Raw genomic sequence first — 21,777 nt, forward strand, 5'->3', positions numbered from 1 at the left:
TTGATTTCAACTGTTTTATTAGCAGTAGTAGAAACAGTAACATTTTGCAGCAACACAGATGCTGTTAGCTCACCTAATATTGAACAGTTTGTCCTGGTCTACACTGAGTCCAAACTGTGGTCTGCATCATGTCAATTGACATTACAGTTCACAAGTGTTCATAAATAGTAAAAATATGCTCGTCTCAATCAGGCCTGAAAGACTGAAGCTACTCTGAGAACAAAATTCCTGTCTGTTCGTTGTCGGGTTCTTAAAAATTTAGGATTACAGTGCCCAGCAAATACAGACCTTCCTGTTAATTATAATTCATCCCTGTAACATACAGTATATCATATACATTTCTTACATTTAGGCTATTTTCAAGAAGCTTGCATTTATCCTAATAACTGCATCTCTTCTGGAGTTCTACACAGAGAATGAGACACAGCACTCATAGATGTGGTTTTCAAGTTACAGTTGTTTAGAGAGCATTTTTCGGGGCATGTGTATGCTTTGTATCTTAAATAAACCAGCCATGATTTTTACAGAAAGATTTTAAGAGGAACTAATCTTACTACCACAGATGTAAAAACCTCAATTTCCTGTCGACGTTGTGTTTCTCTGCATTCAGCTATGCTGAAATGGTGTGTCTGGGCTGATCATGACGTGTGTCTGTAGAGCAGACTGTTTTGGCTTTCTTCACAAAGAACTTGCAGCAATTCCCAAGGCAACTATGGAAATGTTAATGTAACACCAAGAGATGAAGATGGAGAAGAGGTGGCCTTCCTGTGCTTTTTATTTGTTCATCCTAACACATTGTGTCTCTGGTAAGTGTTCCAGTAAGAAGAGTTTGCTTATGCTATAGGGCTAGAACTTTGTTTTATGGACTGAGCTTCTTTAATTCAGAGGTTTGGAAAAACCTGTTTTAAATTTCACATGAAGACAAAAATCAAACTGCTAACTATACTGTGTTTCAAGGCAATTTTTTAATAGCTCTAGTAAGTCTAGATTACTACTATGAAATTTTAGCTAGATGTATTGACTAGCAAATCAGCTTCTTCAAAGTTGGAAGCCATTTTCACAGTTTGTCTTATTGCAACGAACTCATTCACTTTAGGAGAATATATGTTTTAGAAATGAATGCTTACCTCCTAATTGTATGGGTTTTTTAATGTCTTCCCCTCCCCTCCAAAGTATTGATGCAGAACCATGATACTGACTGCTTGTAGGGTGACCAGATGTCCTAATTTTATAGGGAGAGTCCCGACATTAAGGGCTTTTTCTTACATGGGCTACTATTACCCCCAACCCCACCCCCATCCCAATTTTTCTCACTTGCTCTCTGGTCACCCTAACTGCTTGGGACTCCTGGAAAGATTTTTTTCCCCCATCTGTGCACTGTATTAAGGGCTTGCATGACAAGGTTGTCATTAAAAACAATGAGAGTTCTGTAGCATTTTAAAGACTAACAAATTTAATTTCAGCAGGCATAAGCTTTCGTGGGCAACTGCATCTGAGGAAGTGGGCTGATTTGTTAGTCTTTAAAGTGCTACAGAACTCTCGTTGTTTTTGCTGTGTACAGACTAACACGGCTACCCCTCTGGAACTCTTCTAAAAGGTTGTCATTGTGAGTATGTCTGTACAACAGCTGGGAGGTGTGATTCCCAGCATGGGCAGACAGACACACACTAGCTCTGCTCAAGTTAGCACATAAAAAAGAGCAGTATGACCATGGCAGCAAACACACCAGCTCAGATTAGCTGCCTGAGTACTGTCCCACCTGGACCCCCTGGCTACCTTCTTGGGAGGTTAGCCTGAGCTGCCACACGTCTGTGGCCATGCTGCTCCTCTTAGCCTGCAATATCAAGCAGCACTAGTACACCTGTGTCAGCCCATGCTGGATATTATCCCTCCCAGCTGCTATGTAGACATTCGCCCAGAGTAAGGTATTTTGAATATTAGAATAAGGCTTGAGAGAAGGGAGAGGAACTCTGTCTGTACCGGGGGAGCTTAATCAAAACCAGCCTTGTTAAAAATTAGAGTGGGGCCTGAGACTCATAACGCTTCATTTGAGCATCCTGAAGTTTGGGATATTTAAAATCCATGACTCAGTGCGCGTATGAATGTTGTGGCTTGAGTTCAATTTCCAATTAAAAAAATAAAGATGTTGCAGTTACATCTTGCAACAACATGTTATCAATGACTGCATCTAGAGCATGTCAGGGAAATTTCCCACTGCTGTAAGGGAAATTGATGATGATGATAAATGGAAAAAAAAAAAAACCCAAAACCAACCTTGGTTTAGTTTAGATGTAGAAAATAAAACTTCTCAATGGCTGTTAAGTGCCAAATAAGATGACTAATGCAAATCCATATTACACATAGATATTATCCAGTTACCCATATTAAATCTCAACAAAACACAGGTTAGGGCTAAATCCTGCAGTCATTTATCCAGGCTAAACCCCATTACATTTCGTTGCAGCTACTGGTTTTCTGCCATAATAAAAATGAGAGCATTAAGGAAAATAGAACCAGAAGAGGCCTTGGGGATCATCAAGTCCAGTCCCCTACTGTTGCAGACAACCCTGTCCATATAATCCCATTCACAAATTTATCAAGCTCCATTTTAGAACTAGTTAGGTTGTTTGCCCTCACAACTCGTATTGAGAGGCTGTTCCAGAACCTTACTCCTCTGATGGTTAGAATTAGATGGTTAGAATTTCCAGCCGAAATTTAATCATGCCCAGTGCATACTGTTTTATTCTGGTGCCAGCATTGTCCTTCAACTTTAAACTTAAGTGCCTGAGTTGCCCGTGCTGCAAGATACTCTGAACGGGTGGAACATCTTGCAGGAAGGGAGGATAATTATGGACATAAGGGCATCTGCATTTTTTTAAAAGGTTGGGTTAAAATTGTAGTTAAAACGATTGGCAAGATTCCAATGCCAAAATGAGAGAGAACTGCTGCGCACCTTCAGACAAAATGGACTCTGTTAATGTGATGCTGTTTTAAGCTATTCATAATACAAAAGAAGTTGATGGACTAAAATGTTTATCCCAAATTCCTGCTTGACATGGCTCTTTGATCTTAATATCTGCTATTAAAATAGCTCTTAGTTTTCTGTCTGGAAACTAAGTGATGCAGCCTCTGAATATAACAGATTTCTTTAGTAAGTAGAGGTCTTAGACCCTGAGATTTTTATTTAGGCAAAATTGTCACTTAAGTCTTAACTTGCCCACCTTAACCCCTACTCACGTTTATGTTACTGTAAAGAATGCACATGGAGGCTGGGGATGGAAAGATAGTAAAATCCTGGAGATAAATGCACTTAACCTGACTATTCCGTCATTCAGCATTGTTTTCCATGCTTCTATTCACTTGTCTATTCATTTTGTCTATTTTAGAACCAGTTTTTCTGCAATGAGCTTCTTGTGTGTTAAGGGAATTGCCCCCACTGAATTCCTTGCAGGACGGGGCACTAGACTAAATCCGTTGGGACTGCCAACTTGGCTTTATAGCTTACAACATAGTACCTAGAGCACTATTCTTGCTGCATGAATGACAAATGAGTTCGCTGCTAAATCATACGTGCTCCATCAGCGCAGGCATTTAGAGGACTGTAGGACATGCTTACGTATAACATAACATCAAATTGTAATATCCCTTTTAAAATTCAATATGAATAAAATGACCTGAGGGTGTTGAGCACATGGTGTGGGAAGGCACGAAAAGATTGGGAGAAAGATGTAATAAACCATGGTTCTGACAGTAGCTGTGTCATTTGGGAATGTTGGGGGCCAGGGGCTGTGGTCAGAATTCTCAAGGTGGTCTTTAAAGACGAGGAGAGGCTAAAAAGGATAATAAGGGGGCGTGAGCCCTACACCTGAGGGTGCTCATACATATCCATTTTTCTGCAAGTTTCTAGTGACTTCCAAATACATCAGCGTATGGCACTATGTGCGATGAGTAGTTTGGTCAAGTGGAATTCAGCTGTGGGGGACTACTCTGTATAATGTCATCAATTGATAGCCACCTGGGAACTTCGTGTGTGTCAGTGTGTTGCGCCCCCTGGCCCTTGGAATGCAATGGAGACTGGAGATAGATCTCAGACTTCTTTACCCCTAGGAGGAAAAAAAGGGGGAAAAGTCAATTTCACTGTGGCAGCAGCTATTTTAAAAAAATCGTAGGCTGAAAACATCTTTTCCTTTCACAAATGCATTAACTCTGTATTTATACGATGCACAAAGGACCTCAAAGTGCCTCACAAAATTAACAAACTGATACACAAACCATACATGAGAAGGCTGCTTGCTCCAATACTGAAATACAACCTCCAGGGTGGAATGGAGAAGCTATCTAGCCAGATCCATGCAAAAGAACAGCCTTTCCTATTGAAACGGCAAGGGTCACTGAAAAAGGCACGCAGGGTTAACGTCTTTGTTCTTGCAAAGAGAGATGCAGAATAAGCAGTCATGGCTTCTGCCTCACATATCACTTGAAAGATCTCCACCTACAAAGCTTCCCTTTCTCTTTGGGTGATATGATGAGAGCTCCCCATCCTGTTTCAAACTACTTGAACAGCTGCTTATTTTCTTCTCAGGGTCCTTTTCTGGACTCTGTACTAGTGATTTATTACTTCCACCAACTGCTAAGCCTTTTCACTTTACTTAATATTGCAGTACTGTATTTTAGGCCTCAGCCTATTATACCGTTGAGGGTACCAAGCAATGTTGAGAAGAAGATTTAAAAGGGAATTGTTCACAAGCATTGCTTGACTTGATAATTTTTCTGTTTCTTTTTAAGGCCAGCTTGAAGGCACCATTATAAAGACAGAAGCAAATCACGCTTTCCCTGGGAGTGATGTGACTCTTGAATGCAGCATCCTGAATGGAGATGGGATCTCTGTGACACAAACACAATGGTCAAAAATTGATGATACACCACCCAGTAGAATAGCTGTATATCACCCTATATATGGCATTAAATACTTACCTTTTACTAAGACTTCTTATAACTACTCAGTGGCCTTCATTAAGACTCCCCGCCACGGCTGTGTAGATGTAAACAAGACTTGGAGTTCTCATGATGCCACAGCAAGCCATGTGCAGTGCAGTCGGTGGATTCTGCGTTTGCGTAACGTTAGTCTCTCACTCAGTGGGCAGTATGAGTGTAGCTTTGCTACCTACCCATATGGAACAAAAGCTGCGGAAATCAATCTTACTATCAAGGCAGAAGGTAAGTGATAGTAAGATACCTATTGGTTTTTGGTTATACTTAGGGAAAAAATAGAACAAATAAATGATGTGGATAATTTTGTCTGGCTACATTCATTTTGCTCTAAGACTCCAGTTGTGCACTTGTGTTGTGCTGCTGCTGCCCAGACAGATTGCTGTCTGGTTTAGCTGTTGTCCAACAGCCTGCTGTCTTGCCTTATCCTATGTAAATGGTAGCGCCTCGTGATGAGCATGGCACAATTTTATTTATGTGCAGGAATATTGGAGCAGGTGGATGGAAGGAACTGGGTGAGTGGCAGGGAGAATGGATGATGTGTGTTCTTTAGGAAGAATAATAATATACTGGACAAAGAATGGTAATTGGGAGATGGGCTGGGCCCTACGGCATCCCAGGGGTTGAGGACACCTGCCTCCCCAAACATACTGTACTCCGTGTGTGTTCAAATTATTAGGAGTGAGACCGATAAACAGAAGGGCTGAACACCTTGAGTTTTCATAGACTGATGTGAGTGTTGTTAGTGCTGGGACTCTTTGAAAATCAGGCTGCATTGTCTACAGTTAGCTAATTTCCTCAGTTGAAGGGTGGGTTCGGGAAATAGGAATTCAAACTTGTTCTGAGCCAGCTCTCAAACTTGCAGTACACTTCCTAGAAACATCTAATAAATAGTGGAAGCAAAGGCAGGGCCGGCTAACGGCATACAGTTGGCAGTTCAGTTCATGTGGAGCAGTGCTTTGTGAACGTCAGTAGGTTTGGTATGCAGAAGTTCTGTTTTTGGTTTGGATGAATTCATACCACTCTTGAGTTTGAACTCGCACAAGAACTAAAGTTTGCTGCACTCGCCAAGTTTCATCTGTGAGCCATATGAGGTCAGTGAGTTCCACCTGATTTCCGCCCAGAACCATTAATATGATGCTCATGAAACTTGGTCTTGTTTGCTGAAAGGTTAAGGAGCTTGGTTTGAATGAAAATTAGAAATCAAATTAGTTTTTCCTTGTTTCAGATAACATGAAAAAAAGTGAGGAAATGTGCTATTTTCCTTTTAGGAGGGAATTTAGTTGCTCACATTTTAAATAAGCTGGGTTTTCTTGGTTGCTTTAAAAAAGCCGGCTGAAATATGTGATTTAGAGTATTTAACAAACCACAAGACTGAAACAGGGAAAATGACATTGAAGACACTGATTTGCCATTGCTTGGGTGCTGTATATCTTGTTGCACTTGTTCACCTGTTTACTGCAATTAAATCATATGCAGACCTTCAGGAGTGTTTGAAGGTATTGCACTGAAGGGTGTAGGGAAGGTGGAAGACAGTCACGTCTTTGTCCTTGCATAGGATAGAAAATAGGCACAAAACAGAATGGCAGCTGCTGCGTTAAGGGCCAACTACCAGCCCCAAGGGCAAAATTCTGTTGACTTGAATGGTTTTAGAATTTGGCCCTAAGTTAGATCTTTTTACCAAAAAGGCACATACACTGGGATGTGCAAGCTGAAACTCAGACTCTCCAGCTTGGTGGTGGTACTGTGATTACGCTGCAGAATGTGCCTTTGAGTATCTCACATTTGTTTTTAAATGTCATGAGTTGACCAATCTCAACAAACCCATCCCCATCTACTTGCTAAAACAAAAGAGGACAAATTATTGGTCTGGATAAAAGATATGTCTACTCCTGTTGACATGGTCAATGTTGGATAATTAAGAAGGTTCCCTCTTACCTCGTGGGCGCAGGAGGCTCCTTGGAGTTACCGCACAGCCTCCTCTTCGGGGATCTTCTTGCCATTTGACTAACGGCAAAAGACCGATTTAAAATTAAACTAGCGAAGAGAAGTGAGAATCTATAAAGAATGTTAATAATCAACGAGTGAAACCTGCCCATATTTAAAGAGAGGTTATAAACCTACCAGACACTGTGAGGACTGCAACAACACGCTGTGCTGTAGCCAGGCAGCATTCCTGACACCCCTGTGGGACAGAAAGTTCTGCTTCCGTGCCATGGCTATAGAACAGCCCTATAGTGTGGAGAGCACTGGATGGGGGAAGTGAAGAGTATACGAGATGAGACTTTGATTTTAAGCTCATTCATTGTGTTTCGGTTTTCTCTCTCGTTCTTAAAGAAACGAAGTCTTTCTCCTTAGTTCTTGCTGATGCCTTTGACGACTGATGCAGACCTGCCCAGCATTAGAATTACTAACTAAATAGGTTAAAATGAGGACAACTATCGTTCATGTTCAGTGAGTTTCAAACTGGTTTTTTGCAGCAACTGCACAAACAAGCAAGCTGTGCTATACCCCCTACCAGAGCAAACCAAACATTATTACTACATTTATCAATATGCCTGTTGCAGATGTGTATTTTAAGGGAGACAAAAATGGTGAACACAAAGGACCATAGCAGACAGTTTGTTACTAGAGAACTGAATCAAAGAACTATGTGGAAAATAGAGCTATTGACATAGAATTGTGAGAATGCAGAGAGGCAGTCTGCAAAACTACCTCTTGCGTCAAGGATTCATACTTTTAACACCTCTTCCTGTTTGTGTCCTGATCTTACTTTAAGCTTCGCTGCCTGTAGCCTGCGGCATGATATGTAACTTACCTGCTGGCTCACCCAGACAGTTTCGCTGTACTGCTACGTAGATGAGAAGTTAGTCACTCCATTTCCCCTGTTACTCATTCTGGACTATCCTGTGAAGTAGATCGATGATCTTTGTAATGCAGTGATACCTGACATTTACCATTTGGAGTGGTCCTTCCCTATTGAAATACACACAACTGCTTCCTGAAGCACATTCTGAAGGCTGCAATTCTTGATGCCTCAATGACAAGGGCTGCTTGCCAGCAGTAACACCGCACTTCTCTTCCAGATACCAGGGTCATCATTGCAACCCAGAGAACTGTGTGCCAGAGAGAGCCCATGTAGACTAAGAACCTGCGACTGAAGGAAAAGTCAAAAAACAAGTCTAGCACCCTTAACGCATGAGCTGGATATAGGTTTTGATGAATCTACTAGTGGAAACTAGTTCCAGTGCTGAAGAGCTTCTAGCCAGCATGCACTAGTGCCTTCCCATAGAAAAGACAGAAGGCTGCATTTTGTAAACACTGACATTTCCAGGTGGCCTTCAAAGACCGTGCTAAGTAGACTGTATAACATTAGTTAGCCTGGAGGTGACAGACATGGATAAATGGGCAAAATCTTTACTAGAATGGAGAACAGCAAACACTTTGATTAGTCCTAAAGATTCAGTGGGTCATTGCTGTCACCTGAGAGAAGTAACAGAATGAATATGATTCTGGGATGACATACCAACATATAGGAAGCAAAGCAGGCTTACCCTTATCAATTCTACAATATGCTTTCTCCTGTCCACCAGCTTCATCTTTGTATTGCCTGGACTGATCCTAAGATAGCTGGGTTTCATCCAGGCTCTGGAAATGCACAAGTGCCAGAATCTAGGAAGAGCAATAGTCAGTTCATGGATATTGCAGACTGAAATATGTCAGCCCCTTCTAATGGCCCGTGATACATGAGGAACAAGAGAGACAACAGAATGGCACCTGGTGAGACCAGGGCCCCCATGTGTGTGGGGGAAGGGTACACTTTACCAGGGCCTGGGGGGCCCGGCCCAGGCTGCAACTCCCATGGGTATGTGTGTGGGAGGGAGCCCGTGTTACAAGTTTGTACTGAAGTTATGCTTGGGTCCTGGGTGTGACCTTGTGCTGCAGAGCCTCAGGAAGAATGAGCAATGAATCCTCAGAACCTTCTGAGGCTTCCTTGTGAGGAACAAATGGAGTTAATCTTCAGCAATCCCATCCACCCCTCCAGGTCCTGCAGACAGTCCAGTAGCACCACACAGGAATTATATGAGAGGACATTGAAAGAATTGATTAAAACCAGCATGGGTGTCTGACCTCTGTACATCAGAGCAAAGCTTTCAGCACACATTCATCACACAGCATCTTGCATTTGATGGTATTTCTTGATCCACATTTGTATGTAGTTAGTTATATAATTGCTCTATCTTTTAATGTCTGTACCGTTGTTGAAACTTGAAGTGGAGACACTAGGGTGGGAAACATTGAAGGAAAAGAAGCTGAGTGCAGACACTTAGTTACTGCTATTTCAAAGTGTAATGCTGTTATTGGGGAGGGAATGTGTGCTCAGATAGTTGCATCCATTATCTGAACTTTGTTTAGTGATTATTAAACAAAGTGTTTCCTGGGCAAAGCTGTGGTAGAAAGGAAAAAAAAACCCAGCATGATTGTATTAAAAATGGAGAATCCAGGGTAGAAAAATGAGGGGGATGTTAGGAGTTCTGCACTCTATTTCCAGCTGTGCAACTGTCTGATTGTGACCTTGATCAAGCCACTTAGCGCCTCTGTCTCTTTCCTCATCTGTAAAACAGGGAGTATACTTAACTCCCAAGAGATGATGCAAGGTTTCGTCAATGTTTGTAAAGCTCCTTTAGATCCTCAGATGAAAAGTAGCAAAGATGGACAAATTGGTGTTAAGGTTTATTCCAGAAGAGGAAATTGAGAGGAAAATGTAAGTTTCAGACTCTTACATGACTCAAAAGGAGGAGGGCTCCTCTTTTCCTCCTTCCCCAGTTTTCCTTCTCAGAGTAAATCTTAATTATACAACTAGCAGATTTTTTTGATTTTTTTTTTTTAAGTACTCTACTTACAATATTCCTGTTCAACTCAATGGTATTTTCAGGCATGGGATTGCTTGCAGTACTGTGACCATGGTTTTCAATTAGCAAATAAGTTTGTAAAAGATTATTTTGCTTTGGAAGTATTTTAATTGAATTTTTAAACAGTGCCTGTTCTATGAAATCAATACCATAGGAACAGCAAAGCAATACATATTATATTTTAAAGCACACTACATATTGTGTTAATATTCTTTTTTATCCTTCTTGTTTTTTGCTACAATTATGCCAGATGAGAAGTACTATGTGGTGGTAGAAATGCTATTAAACGAAACACTGAAAATTCCATGCCTTGAGAACATGACTTCTGTAAACTGGTCCAAGTCTCCTTTGAAATGGCTAATGGTAAGTATACCTATCCTCCATTATTGATCAAACAGTAAGGAAAAAAACACAGGCTGTATGTTGCAGAGCAAATAGATATGTTTTACTTTGCACTGGAGGATGCAAACAGTTAAAGGTTTGTTAAACAAAAGATATAGGTAATATCAATACCTGAGTGAACATCAGACTGTGACAACAGGGAAGAGAAGCTAGAAATGCAGCATTGCCACAGTTGACGGAGAACGGCATGTGGCATACACATCCAGAAACAGTGTATTAGAGAACAAAGAAAAAACATTGCAGTTTAATTTTTCACAACATAATTTAAATCAAAAGGTGTGTTGGAAAGGGTAGTTAAATTGGTAACTTGAATGACCAAATTAAAAAAAACCCACCAAAACCTCTGCACCATTTTTTTTTAAATAGTTGTTTAATTCTTACTTTGTTGCACTACCAAATGTTCAACATCATGCAAGTTTACCTCACAGTGTAGTGAACTGCACCGGGTCTGGTGTCTGGTGATTTCAGAGGTTGAAAGTGAGGCTATACTGAGATACTTTTGCTCACTGCTAACTTTCAAGTGAAGAATGGGGGTGGGGGGGGAATGATCCAATTCACAAACACAGTTGCCTGGGCTTGTGAAATCACATACAAAACAAGTTTAGAAGCTCTTGGCTTGGAGTTGAGCAAGTTATTTTTTGCATTACATGTTACTTTTTGCAGGAATCTTTGTATTTTTTTCAGCCTTGTCTTGTAGGATCACTTTCAGTAGTTCAGAGATGAAGATCAGCAAACTGTCTTTGGCATTAATTTCTGCACCTTGTTTGTTGTTTGTGAGGTTTATATATGTTGGCACCTGTTACTTTTGAAAAGCTCTAATTGATGGTGTCGTTTTTTAAATCTGACCTTCAAGTGTAAGCATAAGTTTTATTTTCACCGGTGGCTCTGTCCCCTTTGGCTGTCAGTTTGGATCTCTTTTTCTTTGTACTACATTTATCGTAAACTTAGAAATTATGTAGAGAAAATCTGCATACTGTGCTAATTTATATTTAGTGACATTAACTGACTGAAACTACAAATTGGAAAAAGAGAGCAAAAGGTTCAGCATTTCAGTATGTGAAAATATATGGTGCATGTTGAGACTGTGTGTGCATGTAAAAACACCCTGAGAAAGTGAGTCAATCTTAACTATAGGCATTGCTGCTAGGTCTGGCACACAGGAGTCAATGGAAGTTGATAAAGAAGCTCAGCTTTTCAATTTGTTTGGTGCAACTAGAAATAAAAAAAAAATCAAAAGATTAAGATAAGACTCTCTGATTTTTCTCCAGTTTTAAATGTGCTAAAGTTGCCCAACAATGTGTGGAAGGATAGCTGAAGGTGGGAAGGACACAGTGTAGTTCATGTCTAAGCTACAGAACTACAATTCAGGAGCGTTGACCACGAGCAGTCAACCAGCTACTCTGTCTATTTCCTCCATGTGTAAAATGGAGATCATGACTGGTTTTGTGAAGTGCTCTGAAATCCTAGAATTTAAAAAGGCTGTATGAGTGCTAAGCTTAAATGTTGCAACCGGAGGTTGATCCCTGAGGTTTTGACTCAAAGAAGGTGGGTAGGAAATGATTGTGATGGGGGGAGGAATGATTTTGTGACTGGAAGAAATGATTGCCTGTGTTTGAAACAGGTGGAAAATGGACATGAAGAAACAACACTTATAGCCAAAGAGTTCTATCACCAGTATGTCAATAAGACAGACAGCCTATTGTACAAGGAAAGAATTCAGCTGGGTCCAGACAATGCACTAACAATTTCCCCAATCAAAATTGTTGATGACGGCAAGGTGTTCTCTTGCCGTGTGATGTACCATCCTGAAAGAATCCTGGAGAGCATCACCAAAGTGAAAGTATTTGGTAAGCAGTTTGACTCTTCCGTTTTTTGCATTATAAAGGTTCATGGTACACAGACAGCCATTTTAAAATGTGTTGGTTTTTATTTACTTTTTTCCAATTGCAGTGAGGTATAGTTCTCGTGAATTACTTCAGAAATTAAACCCACGTTTCTTAACAAACAATTAAGGACAGATTTTCAATAACTGGTGCCAGAGGTACACCTGCAACACTGAGGAAAGCATCTGTGGAAAGCACCATGTTGGGTATACAAAATGGACACTGACCATGCAAACAGGTGTACAAATAGCTCGTCTGTATGTGCAAGTTTGCATGGTAACAGTTGGGGATTCATGCACTTTCACAGTCAAGCTCATTGTGCCCTTGTTACTAAGATAATATTAAAATTGTAGCGGTTATTGGCTTGTAACCAGTTCAGTTATAAATCACAGCCAAGATTTTAATAAGTAACTAGTGATTTTTTGGGTGCTTCTTTATTTTATGCCTAACTTAAACATGTTAAAAGGGCCTGATTCTCAAAAAATTGCTGACCACACTCTCTGAAAATCAGATCCCTTTAAGTTATCACAGACCGGGCACCTGCAAAATGAGGCATCCCATATCAGTAGTCATTTTATCAAATCTTGGCCTGTTCTGTTTTAAATAGTGTAGGAAATCTGCTTTAAAACTTCTGAAATACAGGTGGACAGCATTGTTTGCTGTGTCAAAGACCTGGGGAATTGTGAGAGTGATTAATCTGTTTATAGTACACTGAGTCTTTGAAGGTACAAATCCAGGGTTGCTAAAATGAATGAGCATCAAGTGGAAGGTCTGTCAATATATCCATTATATAACCACCTGCTCTCTGGAGTCTGCAACACAGTTCACGCTGGGCTGATGCTCAGAATGCAAAGATTCAGCAGGGAGCAATATTTTTTTTAAAAAGGAAACACTTTTGGGCTGTCACACACTGAGGTGAAAGAAACAAAAATAGAAGACGATGGTCTGAGGTTTCCTCTTGTGCTCGTGTGAGTCAGAAATGGTTTTTAAGTTTAAAAAGCGACATTTGACAAATAATTAGTGTAACCTGGATAGTCACTTGAGCACAGAAAACTATTGAAACTCCTAAAATTAGAATAGCCCTTGTTCTGCGTACGATGTCAGATGTTGATATCTTTTGCTTGCTATTCATGTTAACTTCTGTCAGGAGTGGCTGTGCACAGAGACATGAAAGCCAGCACGTTAGCAGGAAATGGGAGGAAGGGACAGAAGCAGATCCAGACTTCAGCACAACTAGACAAACCAAAACCTTTTGCTGTGCTCTTTGAGGGCCCTGAAGTAGCCTCAGCCCAATCTCCGGCAGCTGGACTGGAGGAGAAGGGCACTCTGCCTCTTACAGGTTCTGTCTTGGACCCTCTTTCTCTCTTGGTCTCCAGTCAGCAAAGAAGTTGGAAGGGGGGTTTCAAGTGCTGACTTGATGTCACTTAAATCTTAGTCACACATGTTCAGAAGGCAAACAGAGTACAGATCACAGGGAGTGCAGTTTCCTTCTCTTTCTCCTTGTTTATATTTAAGATTTTATCAGGTAAAGTGACTAGTGTTCTCGCTCCCTTCTCCTCCACTATGGTGCATGTGTATCTCTGTTTTTATTACCTGAGTGCAGTGTTGGTGTATGTGCTGTACACGATACTGTGGGTCACACTCTCTGCCAAAGCTGTTCTCCTTTTACACCTCTGGAGTGATACAGAAGGAGCAGAGATTGAATGCCATCATTGCCGGGAATACCCTGGGGTCAGAGAATCCCTAACATGCGTAGTGCTGGCCTAGGCCTTATTCATCCCTAACATAGGAATTGGGGAGAGGCAGGCTGGGGGAGTGGCCATAGCCATCCCCAGTTGTCATAAGGTCACTTGGGGATGACAACTAGCCATCTCAGGTTACAGCAGCCCCTAGGCTGTGGATACTGCACCAGAGCAAGACAGAGAATGAGGGAGCTATCATTTTCTCCCTAACAGCCCTGCCCATCTCACTGCTGTGTTCAGTTTTAACTGGGCACAGCAGAGACTCTGACCCTCTGTGTGAGAGTCAGTGACAACAAGTGTTATATTGGGTCGATGTCAGAGTTCAAGTAAGATATTAAATAAAAGCCAAAGCCAGGGACCTGACAGGATTTCTCTAGCTCCCATAAAACATCAATAAGCAATTATGAGAGGGGGAGAGGGGTTATAGAAGACTTTTGGAACTAAGTGCTTAGCTAATGTGCCTTTTTTAGAAGCGAGTGCTTTGAATTAAGTTAGCAAGAACCGTTGTTTTTTGAGATTTGCCTTGCCAATGATTGACAAGTCAAATAAAAGCCCAACAGCAGAAATCAACGTGCTCGATACTGAATTCCTACTGGTCTCGAAGCATCTGCAAAGTTCCTAGAAAGATAAATGGATGCCAAACAATTAATAGAAGCTTAGAAGTTAGATGGAAAAGACCTATTAGATCTTCCAGTTCCTTTTCCCATAGATGGAGGATTGAATAGTTGTGCACCAAACATAATTTCTTGAAAGGGAGAAAATAGCATGGGCAGCAACCAACAAGGACTTGGAAAAAATGTATCCAGCTCTGATTTAAAATAGATAGATAGATACAAGAGGAGTGGTCAAAAATGGCTAGAATATAATAAAATCTGTCCTAATCTTCACCCAATATTCAAAAGATTTCGAGAGCTATAAAAGGTGACAAAAGAAAGCCATGAACTGACCTGAACAGAAAAGCTTTGAATTATTCTGAAGTGACAGACAGATGTGGGCAGAATTCCTCAGTGAAGTAGTGCCATGGTGTTAGAGAAGCAAACTGGGTAAACATTTTGGGATACAGAGCGAAGACAACACAGCTGAAATTTGGAAAGATGTAGGCTGGAAATAGGAAGAGGCAGAATTCTCAGAAGAAACCTTTGGTTTCCTGGGATTTCCAGTCCAGTTTTCAGCCAAAAGAGGACTCGATAGTTACGGTAAGGTTGAGATAAGCGTTTGAATTTTGGGCTTTTAATTCAAATCTTTTGAGGTTCATCAATCACCATCCACCATTTGTCTGAAGTGTTGGTAACAAAACTAATATGTCTTTAGACATTATTAATGACTTGGACTTTCAGTGATGCTAGAATGCACCTTTTATTTTTGAATAATTGTTCAGTGACCTGCAATTAAAAGAAAAAATTCATTTAGACAGGCTTAAAAATCTGTGCAAGCTCATGTTGAAAGAATCACCTACACTCAAATGAAAGGCATTGAAAGCAAAAAATTGTTCCTTGTCTTCCTCCTGTGGATAGGACCATCACCAATATGTATATAAGATGTTATGAACTGACTTCTTGGATACATATGCCTCAGATACTAGGATCATTAAAAAAACAATAAGATTATGTTACAGGTCTTAGGATATATTTAAAGTAGCAATTACAATTGTCAGCCCCTTCCTCTTTTCATTGGCATTTAGTATGTACTCACCACAAGTTATGTAGTCGTTATAAAAAGGTACATGTTGATCGTGGCATCAATTTCATGAAATATGATATACTGGTGAAAGAAGCTAATTACTGTGGTGGTTGCTGTCAGTTTCATTAATACGTGTGTTGGGTGTTTTGTTTTGTTTTGTTTTCAAGCCAAACCAGAAATTTCCATTACCCTCCAAAATAGCTCCAATGGCACTGTTGGGGAGGTGAGTGATTTTAGAATTTACATAATATATAACACTATCTACATCTACACTACACAACTGTAATGCCATCAGAATCTGGCATGCTAAGCAGGATCAGAGGTGGGACTTTTAAGGAACGCTTAGGTACCGCAGTAAGTCATATCAGTGATTTAAGTTCAGTATTGCATGTTGTTTCATCTGAGCTATTACTGAACCATCTTATTGTTATGGAGTAGTATCTTAAACTAGACATAAAACACAACTATTGTCTGCTACTGAGTGTAAAAGATCCCAGAGCATTTTCGTAAGACTAAGTATGTTGATGCTTGACTACATCTTCATATGCACCAAGGAGGGAGTTCTTGAGGATGATCCAAGGGGATATTACTTGAAGGTAGCTGGATCTGGTCTGAGCCACAGAGAAGTTAGAGTAGCTAAAGGGCTGTTTCAACTTGTGCTGGCTGGTAACAACCTGAATGCAAGTTGGAATTCCAGCTTTACAGCCCCTTTAAAATATACTGGGGGTGACAATGTAAAGGTGATGCAATGCCATTTTTGCATGATCTATGTTTGAAAATTGCATCCTGTGACTTAAATTGCCACAGTCCTAGTCTAATGGCAGCCTTCCTGAGGTTCTAAGGGAAATCTCTCATTTCTCCGTTTCTCACTACCCTCTGCCTACAGTAATGTAGGTAGGGCACATTGCGTACGTTGTCAGCAGAGAGCCCCTACAAAAAAAAATCACAGATGCGAATGCACTCAAAATTATGGATATTCTAAATTGTTACCCAAATTTTACAGCTCAAACCATATTTTGTATAAAATGGATCAGTACCCCAATGACCAGCTGGTGACAGCATTATCATGAAAACCTTCTGCATGGCTTTTATCCAGCCAGATTTAGTGTTTTGATCAGTAGACATCTGAAATAAGAAGTTTTGTGATCTGAAGAGTCAATCTTCTAAGAAGGGCTGTAAGCAGACAAAACCTGCATAAACCACATCCATCCTGCTTTTAGATTAGCCACATGTCAGACAAGAGCATAGAACTGTCATAATTTCCCCCATGACCTATTTCAGTGCTGCATTTTCAGTATTGCCTTGATTATGTTCAAGAGGTTTTTACTTTTCTTCTCCTTCATCCAAATATTGAATACCTTCCTCCTCTCTTTTAGCCCCCAAAGGAATAAAATCCATTCTGGACAGCAGATTGATACTTGCCATTAAGAAGCATGTATAAAATGAGATTATAATACAGAAAATAATAGGGAAAGGACACGGTCCTCTGGGGAAACAGAAGGAAAAAAATCAATTAGAGGATTATTTCAGAGATGACTGATTGTGACAAGAAAAGTATTTCACTCTCCATCCTTATTATGCAATCTATAACCATTGTGACACATTTGAAGTAAACTTGCATGCGTGACTATCCCATAGTGTAAAAAACTTCTTACTTAAGGTAGAAAAAGGCTGAGCTTTTAGCCCTTCAAAATGCTAAGTAAAAAATTAATCTGATGCAACACCCAGGCGGTATTGGTGCTGTCAGGCTCCACTTGCTCACTGTCCATTGGTATGTGTAAGCCCTGAACTGGAGGCACCTCCTCTGGAGAGAGGCTAGTCCAATCTTCAGGTCTACCTAGTCTTTGCCTTCTATTGACTGCCAAGAAACCTAATTAGGAATAAATATTGTGTCAAATGCATGGGAGTAAGTATGGTCTGTCCTTTGCTATTCCACCTGCAGTGCAACACATAGGGGTATGCGTGACATATGTGTGCCCAGTTGCATGGTAGCTAGTTCTGTGTAGTTGGCCCATCCTTGTGCCAGGCAGTCTTTCTGAGGCTCGATCAGCATATCTGAAATAAAGGAAGGATCTCTTAACCAAGCAGGCTGTGCCTTAAACTTCCCTGAGAATCCAGGTGTTTTTAAATATGGATATCTATCTGCTAGGAATGGACTAAGAACACCACCTCGTCTCTGTCAGGCCGCTAAGCAGAATTGGATGACAATGAATTTCAGTCCTCTCATCCTGTCCCATATTTCACTTAGTGATCTATATTGTAGGTGAAATGCTCGTACATGCCGTTCAACAGTCCCTTGACCTAGATAAATCGTACCTTTCATGCCGAAATAGAATGAACTAGATGAGAAACACCATCAGCATCAAAGAGAAGTACATGGTTCTTACTAAATGGGAATGGCTAATATTTTAGTACCATTTTTTATTATTTTTGTAATGCAGAATTCAGTAACTTGAATTGTGTCAGAAATGTTTAGACTAATAACTTGACTTATTCTTACTGTCCTATAGGTTAGCCTTACCTGTATTGTAAAGAAGGCATTTCCCAAGCCAAACCTCACATGGTATGTGGATGGAGAGATTTTTAAAGAACAATTTGGAGGTAATAAATATGTTAATTGGAAATAATATTCTTATAAGTAGCTATAAGCCATAAGAAAAGCAATTGGTGCCATACTATGCCTGTTAGGTGGAGGGTTGTGGGAATGCATTTCAGTGCAGAAGGAACATCCCTACTTCCGGTGAAAAACAGCTGACTAGCAGTGATTGCTACCATGTGTCAATGCCCTTCAGGGAAATGAGAACTTGGCACAGTCAAGTGTATCTCATTAAACCTTTGAACCAGATCTGAGTTAGGAAACCTTAAGCTGCATGAGTTTGTTTTTGAGAGCCAGCATTTTGCATATCTCTTATTTATGGGACAGGATATAAAGGGAGGACTAATGGCTTTTCCATTTTACTTTCAGGAATGTCCAGTGAAGCTGAAGTTACAAAAGATGGTGAAGGTCTCTATGTATTGAGATCAATACTGAAGATACAAAGTACAAACCAGTCAGCTACCAATCAGACTTTCTGGTGTATGTGTGGTTTTCCTTTAACTGGGAATAAAACATCAAATATTTCATCTGAAGAAATAGTAGTTTATTCTGGTGGGTCATCATCTTTAATTATGACATTTCTGAAATCTAAAATATTAAGAACACAATGCATTGAGCTTTCTGTAACTTAAAGTAATAAAAAAAAGGCACAAGGAAACACAAGATTGTAAGTATAGCACTTACATGAGCATGTCAGGCAATACTGTGCACAATTTCAAGGTCAGACCTTAACTGTGCTAAACTATTGTCAAGTATAAACTAAAACAGCAAAAAAAAAAAAAATTTTTTTTTAAATTGGCTTCTGTACGTGTGGACAGGAACTCATTCCATTTACTGTTACATCACTGCCTGCTACAGTGTTCATCTAAGCATCTAAGCTTAGTTACAAGGCACCAATAAGTTGAGTGTGCACTCCTGGCGAAAGGCATGCATGTGCGCAGTGAAGCTGTCTGGAAACTCAAGCCTCTCAGATTTCAGTCCAAATTATGTGCATCCAGAGTAAGGGATGAAAAGGGCTCTGAAGACACTAGAGCCAAATAGGTGGGAGTCATGGAGCCCTCTCTGCATTCCATTAACACCATCTGGGTGCCTTGCACTGCACTGTTGTGGGAGTTGAATGGGGAACTGCCCTGCATTAAGTAATTGAAACCCTTCGTGGACATGGGGTCATAGCAGCCTAGAGAGTAACTGCCTTCCTGAGGATGTTGTAGAGTCTATGGGACATCTCTTTTCCCACTCCGTAATTAGGGAAGGGATAGCAGTTCTCTGGTACCTCAGATGCATGTGAACTGTTGCACTGTTTCTCTGTCACCCATGTTCCTCCCTAGTGCACAGACCATGTATTTGTCTCTGCGATGGGGACGTGATTCATTCCTTAGTGAACTGCAGCTAGGGAGGTTTAGGTTGGACATTAGGGAAAAACTAGGGAGGTTGTGGAATCTCTGTCATTGGAGGTTTTTAGGAGCAGGTTAGACAAATACCTGTCAGGGATGGTCTAGACTCTAGATTATACTTAGTCCTACCTTGAGTGCAGGGGACTGGACTAGAAGACTTCTCGAGGTCCCTTCCAGCCACAAGCTCCAAAAGCTCCCTAGAAGTTGGGGGGCAACTGGCACCTGGATCATGGCCCTGGTCCCTTTTCCCCAAGGCCCTGCCTGTGCTCCACCCATCCCTCATGGCCTCACCTGTGCTCTGCCCTGAGGCCCTGTGCCCCCCTCAGCCTCTTCCACAAAGGCCCCACCCTTTCTCTGTCTCTTCCCACCCCCTAACGCCACTTCCCCTGACGTCCCGCCCACCACCTGCTCCTCTCCACCCCTCCATCGCTCACCCTTAAGGCAGGAAAAATGTGTGATGGGACCATGGCCCCCTACTCGCCCCATTCCAGTGCTCCTGCTTCCAGTTCTATGGTTCTATGACCATTGCTACGGTGTATGTCCAGTGTTAACTTTCAAACATTAATAACTTTGTTGCTTTGCAGCCAGTTTTGGTCACTTTTGATTATGGGTGTGCTTCTCAATGAGGAATGTTTACATGCCAAGATTCAAAGCACAGACATTTCGAAATGTTTCTGGATGGGAAATAAGTGTGTGAGAGAGCTTCATATCAAAAATAACTATTAAGATTTTTTAAAGTAATCCTCTTTTAGCAAACACAAAATATTGATAATTTCAGCCCCAAAATGAAGTTGTATAGACAATGAATCAATTCAGGGGTTTGTTTTGCAAACTTAACTATAGGATTTAGGAAAAATCATAATGGTACTGAGATAGCTGCTATGTGTAGAGGTGCTGTTTACATTGTGGCACAACACCAGTGAATTATTTTAAAGATCTTATTAAAAACACAAGTTTAATTGCCTTATTTTAAGAACTGATTTTATTTGGCTATTCCCAGGCCATGTATATAACAAAGTGCCATTTCCAGATTTTACAACCACAGCTACAAAAGGTAAGATAAATTACTTTTCTTCAGTAGATTAAATGTCATGTTTTTTATTTTCAAACTGATGCAACCAGATATGTGCACAAGTTTCTAATGCTCTGTTTTCCTGCTGGACTAGTAGGCACCCAAACTTGCCGTAGGATTTCTGGATGGACTGAATAGTTAGAATATTCTGCCTTTGTGCAATTATCAGAAGTTTAGAAAATAACAAAACAAAAAAATTAATTGTGGTGCTACCATCATAGTTACACCACTTTGAACTGTGATCTACCATAACTAATTCTCATAAGCTAAGCAGAAGTGAGCCTAGTCATTCTTTGAATGGGAGGCCTTTAGGATCACTTAAGGTGCTTCTGAAAGTTTGGGTTGGTAGTTGAATAGGTGCCTCTTAGTATCGAATTGATATCTGAGAAGATTAGGCTTTTACTGTGCTACTAACAGTACCTCATTCAGATTAGACATACTATCAAGGTCCTATACACTTGTAATTATGAAAGGGTTAATGGAACATTTCATAACAGTATGCTTGTTAACTCTGGTGTCTTTTGGCCAAATTCTTGCTTTCTGTCACTGTAAGTTTGATTGGCAGTTTCAACTAGACAAATTATTATTCACATCCCCGAACCTAGATGCTGTTGAGTAGTGTTGATGGAGCAGACATTCTACTTTGTTCCACACCAGGGATGGCTACATTTCAGTGACTTGTTGAGTGATGTCTGTATGTATATAGAAGAGTCCGTTGATACTGACCTTGAAGAAAGGATTGTCCAGTGCCTTTGTAGGCCAGTGGTGTGAGAGGCAGTGAACACTTAAATGATCATGAAGAGTGCTGCGTTAGATCATTGGTCTAGCCCAGATGGATTGCATTAAATTTAAGAACATAAGAATGGCCATGCTAGGTCAGACCAATGGTCCATCTAGTCCAGTATCCTGTCTTCTGACAATTTCCCATTCCAGATTCTTCAAAGGGAATGGACAGAATCGGGCAATCATCCAGTGATCCATCCCTTGTCATCCAGTCCCAGCATCTGGCAATCAGAGGCTTAGTGACACCCAGAGTGTGGGGTTGCATCCCTGACCATCTTGGCTAATAGCCAAAGATGGACCCATCCTCCATGAACTCGTTTAAT

At 40.7% G+C, this 21,777-nt stretch overlaps 1 protein-coding gene across 2 annotated transcripts in view; it reads left to right on the forward strand.

The window, feature by feature from the left end:
* The first annotated feature begins 669 nt into the window (after positions 1-669).
* The window catches only part of CD96 (CD96 molecule), a 37,699-nt gene continuing 16,591 nt past the window's right edge, over positions 670-21,777 (forward strand). For both annotated transcript variants that reach the window (XM_067546394.1, XM_067546395.1), the window contains exons 1-8: positions 670-806; positions 4,786-5,217; positions 10,153-10,265; positions 11,926-12,151; positions 15,777-15,832; positions 18,120-18,210; positions 18,575-18,757; positions 20,600-20,653. In XM_067546394.1, the coding sequence (XP_067402495.1) occupies positions 740-806; positions 4,786-5,217; positions 10,153-10,265; positions 11,926-12,151; positions 15,777-15,832; positions 18,120-18,210; positions 18,575-18,757; positions 20,600-20,653 (1,222 nt within the window). In that variant the 5' untranslated portion in view covers positions 670-739. The remainder of the gene's footprint in view (positions 807-4,785; positions 5,218-10,152; positions 10,266-11,925; positions 12,152-15,776; positions 15,833-18,119; positions 18,211-18,574; positions 18,758-20,599; positions 20,654-21,777) is intronic.

Source organism: Emydura macquarii, unplaced genomic scaffold (assembly GCF_026122565.2).
Source record: "Emydura macquarii macquarii isolate MOO-44397 ecotype Brisbane River unplaced genomic scaffold, CSIRO-AGI_Emac_v2 contig_1119, whole genome shotgun sequence".
NCBI lineage: Eukaryota > Metazoa > Chordata > Testudines > Chelidae > Emydura > Emydura macquarii.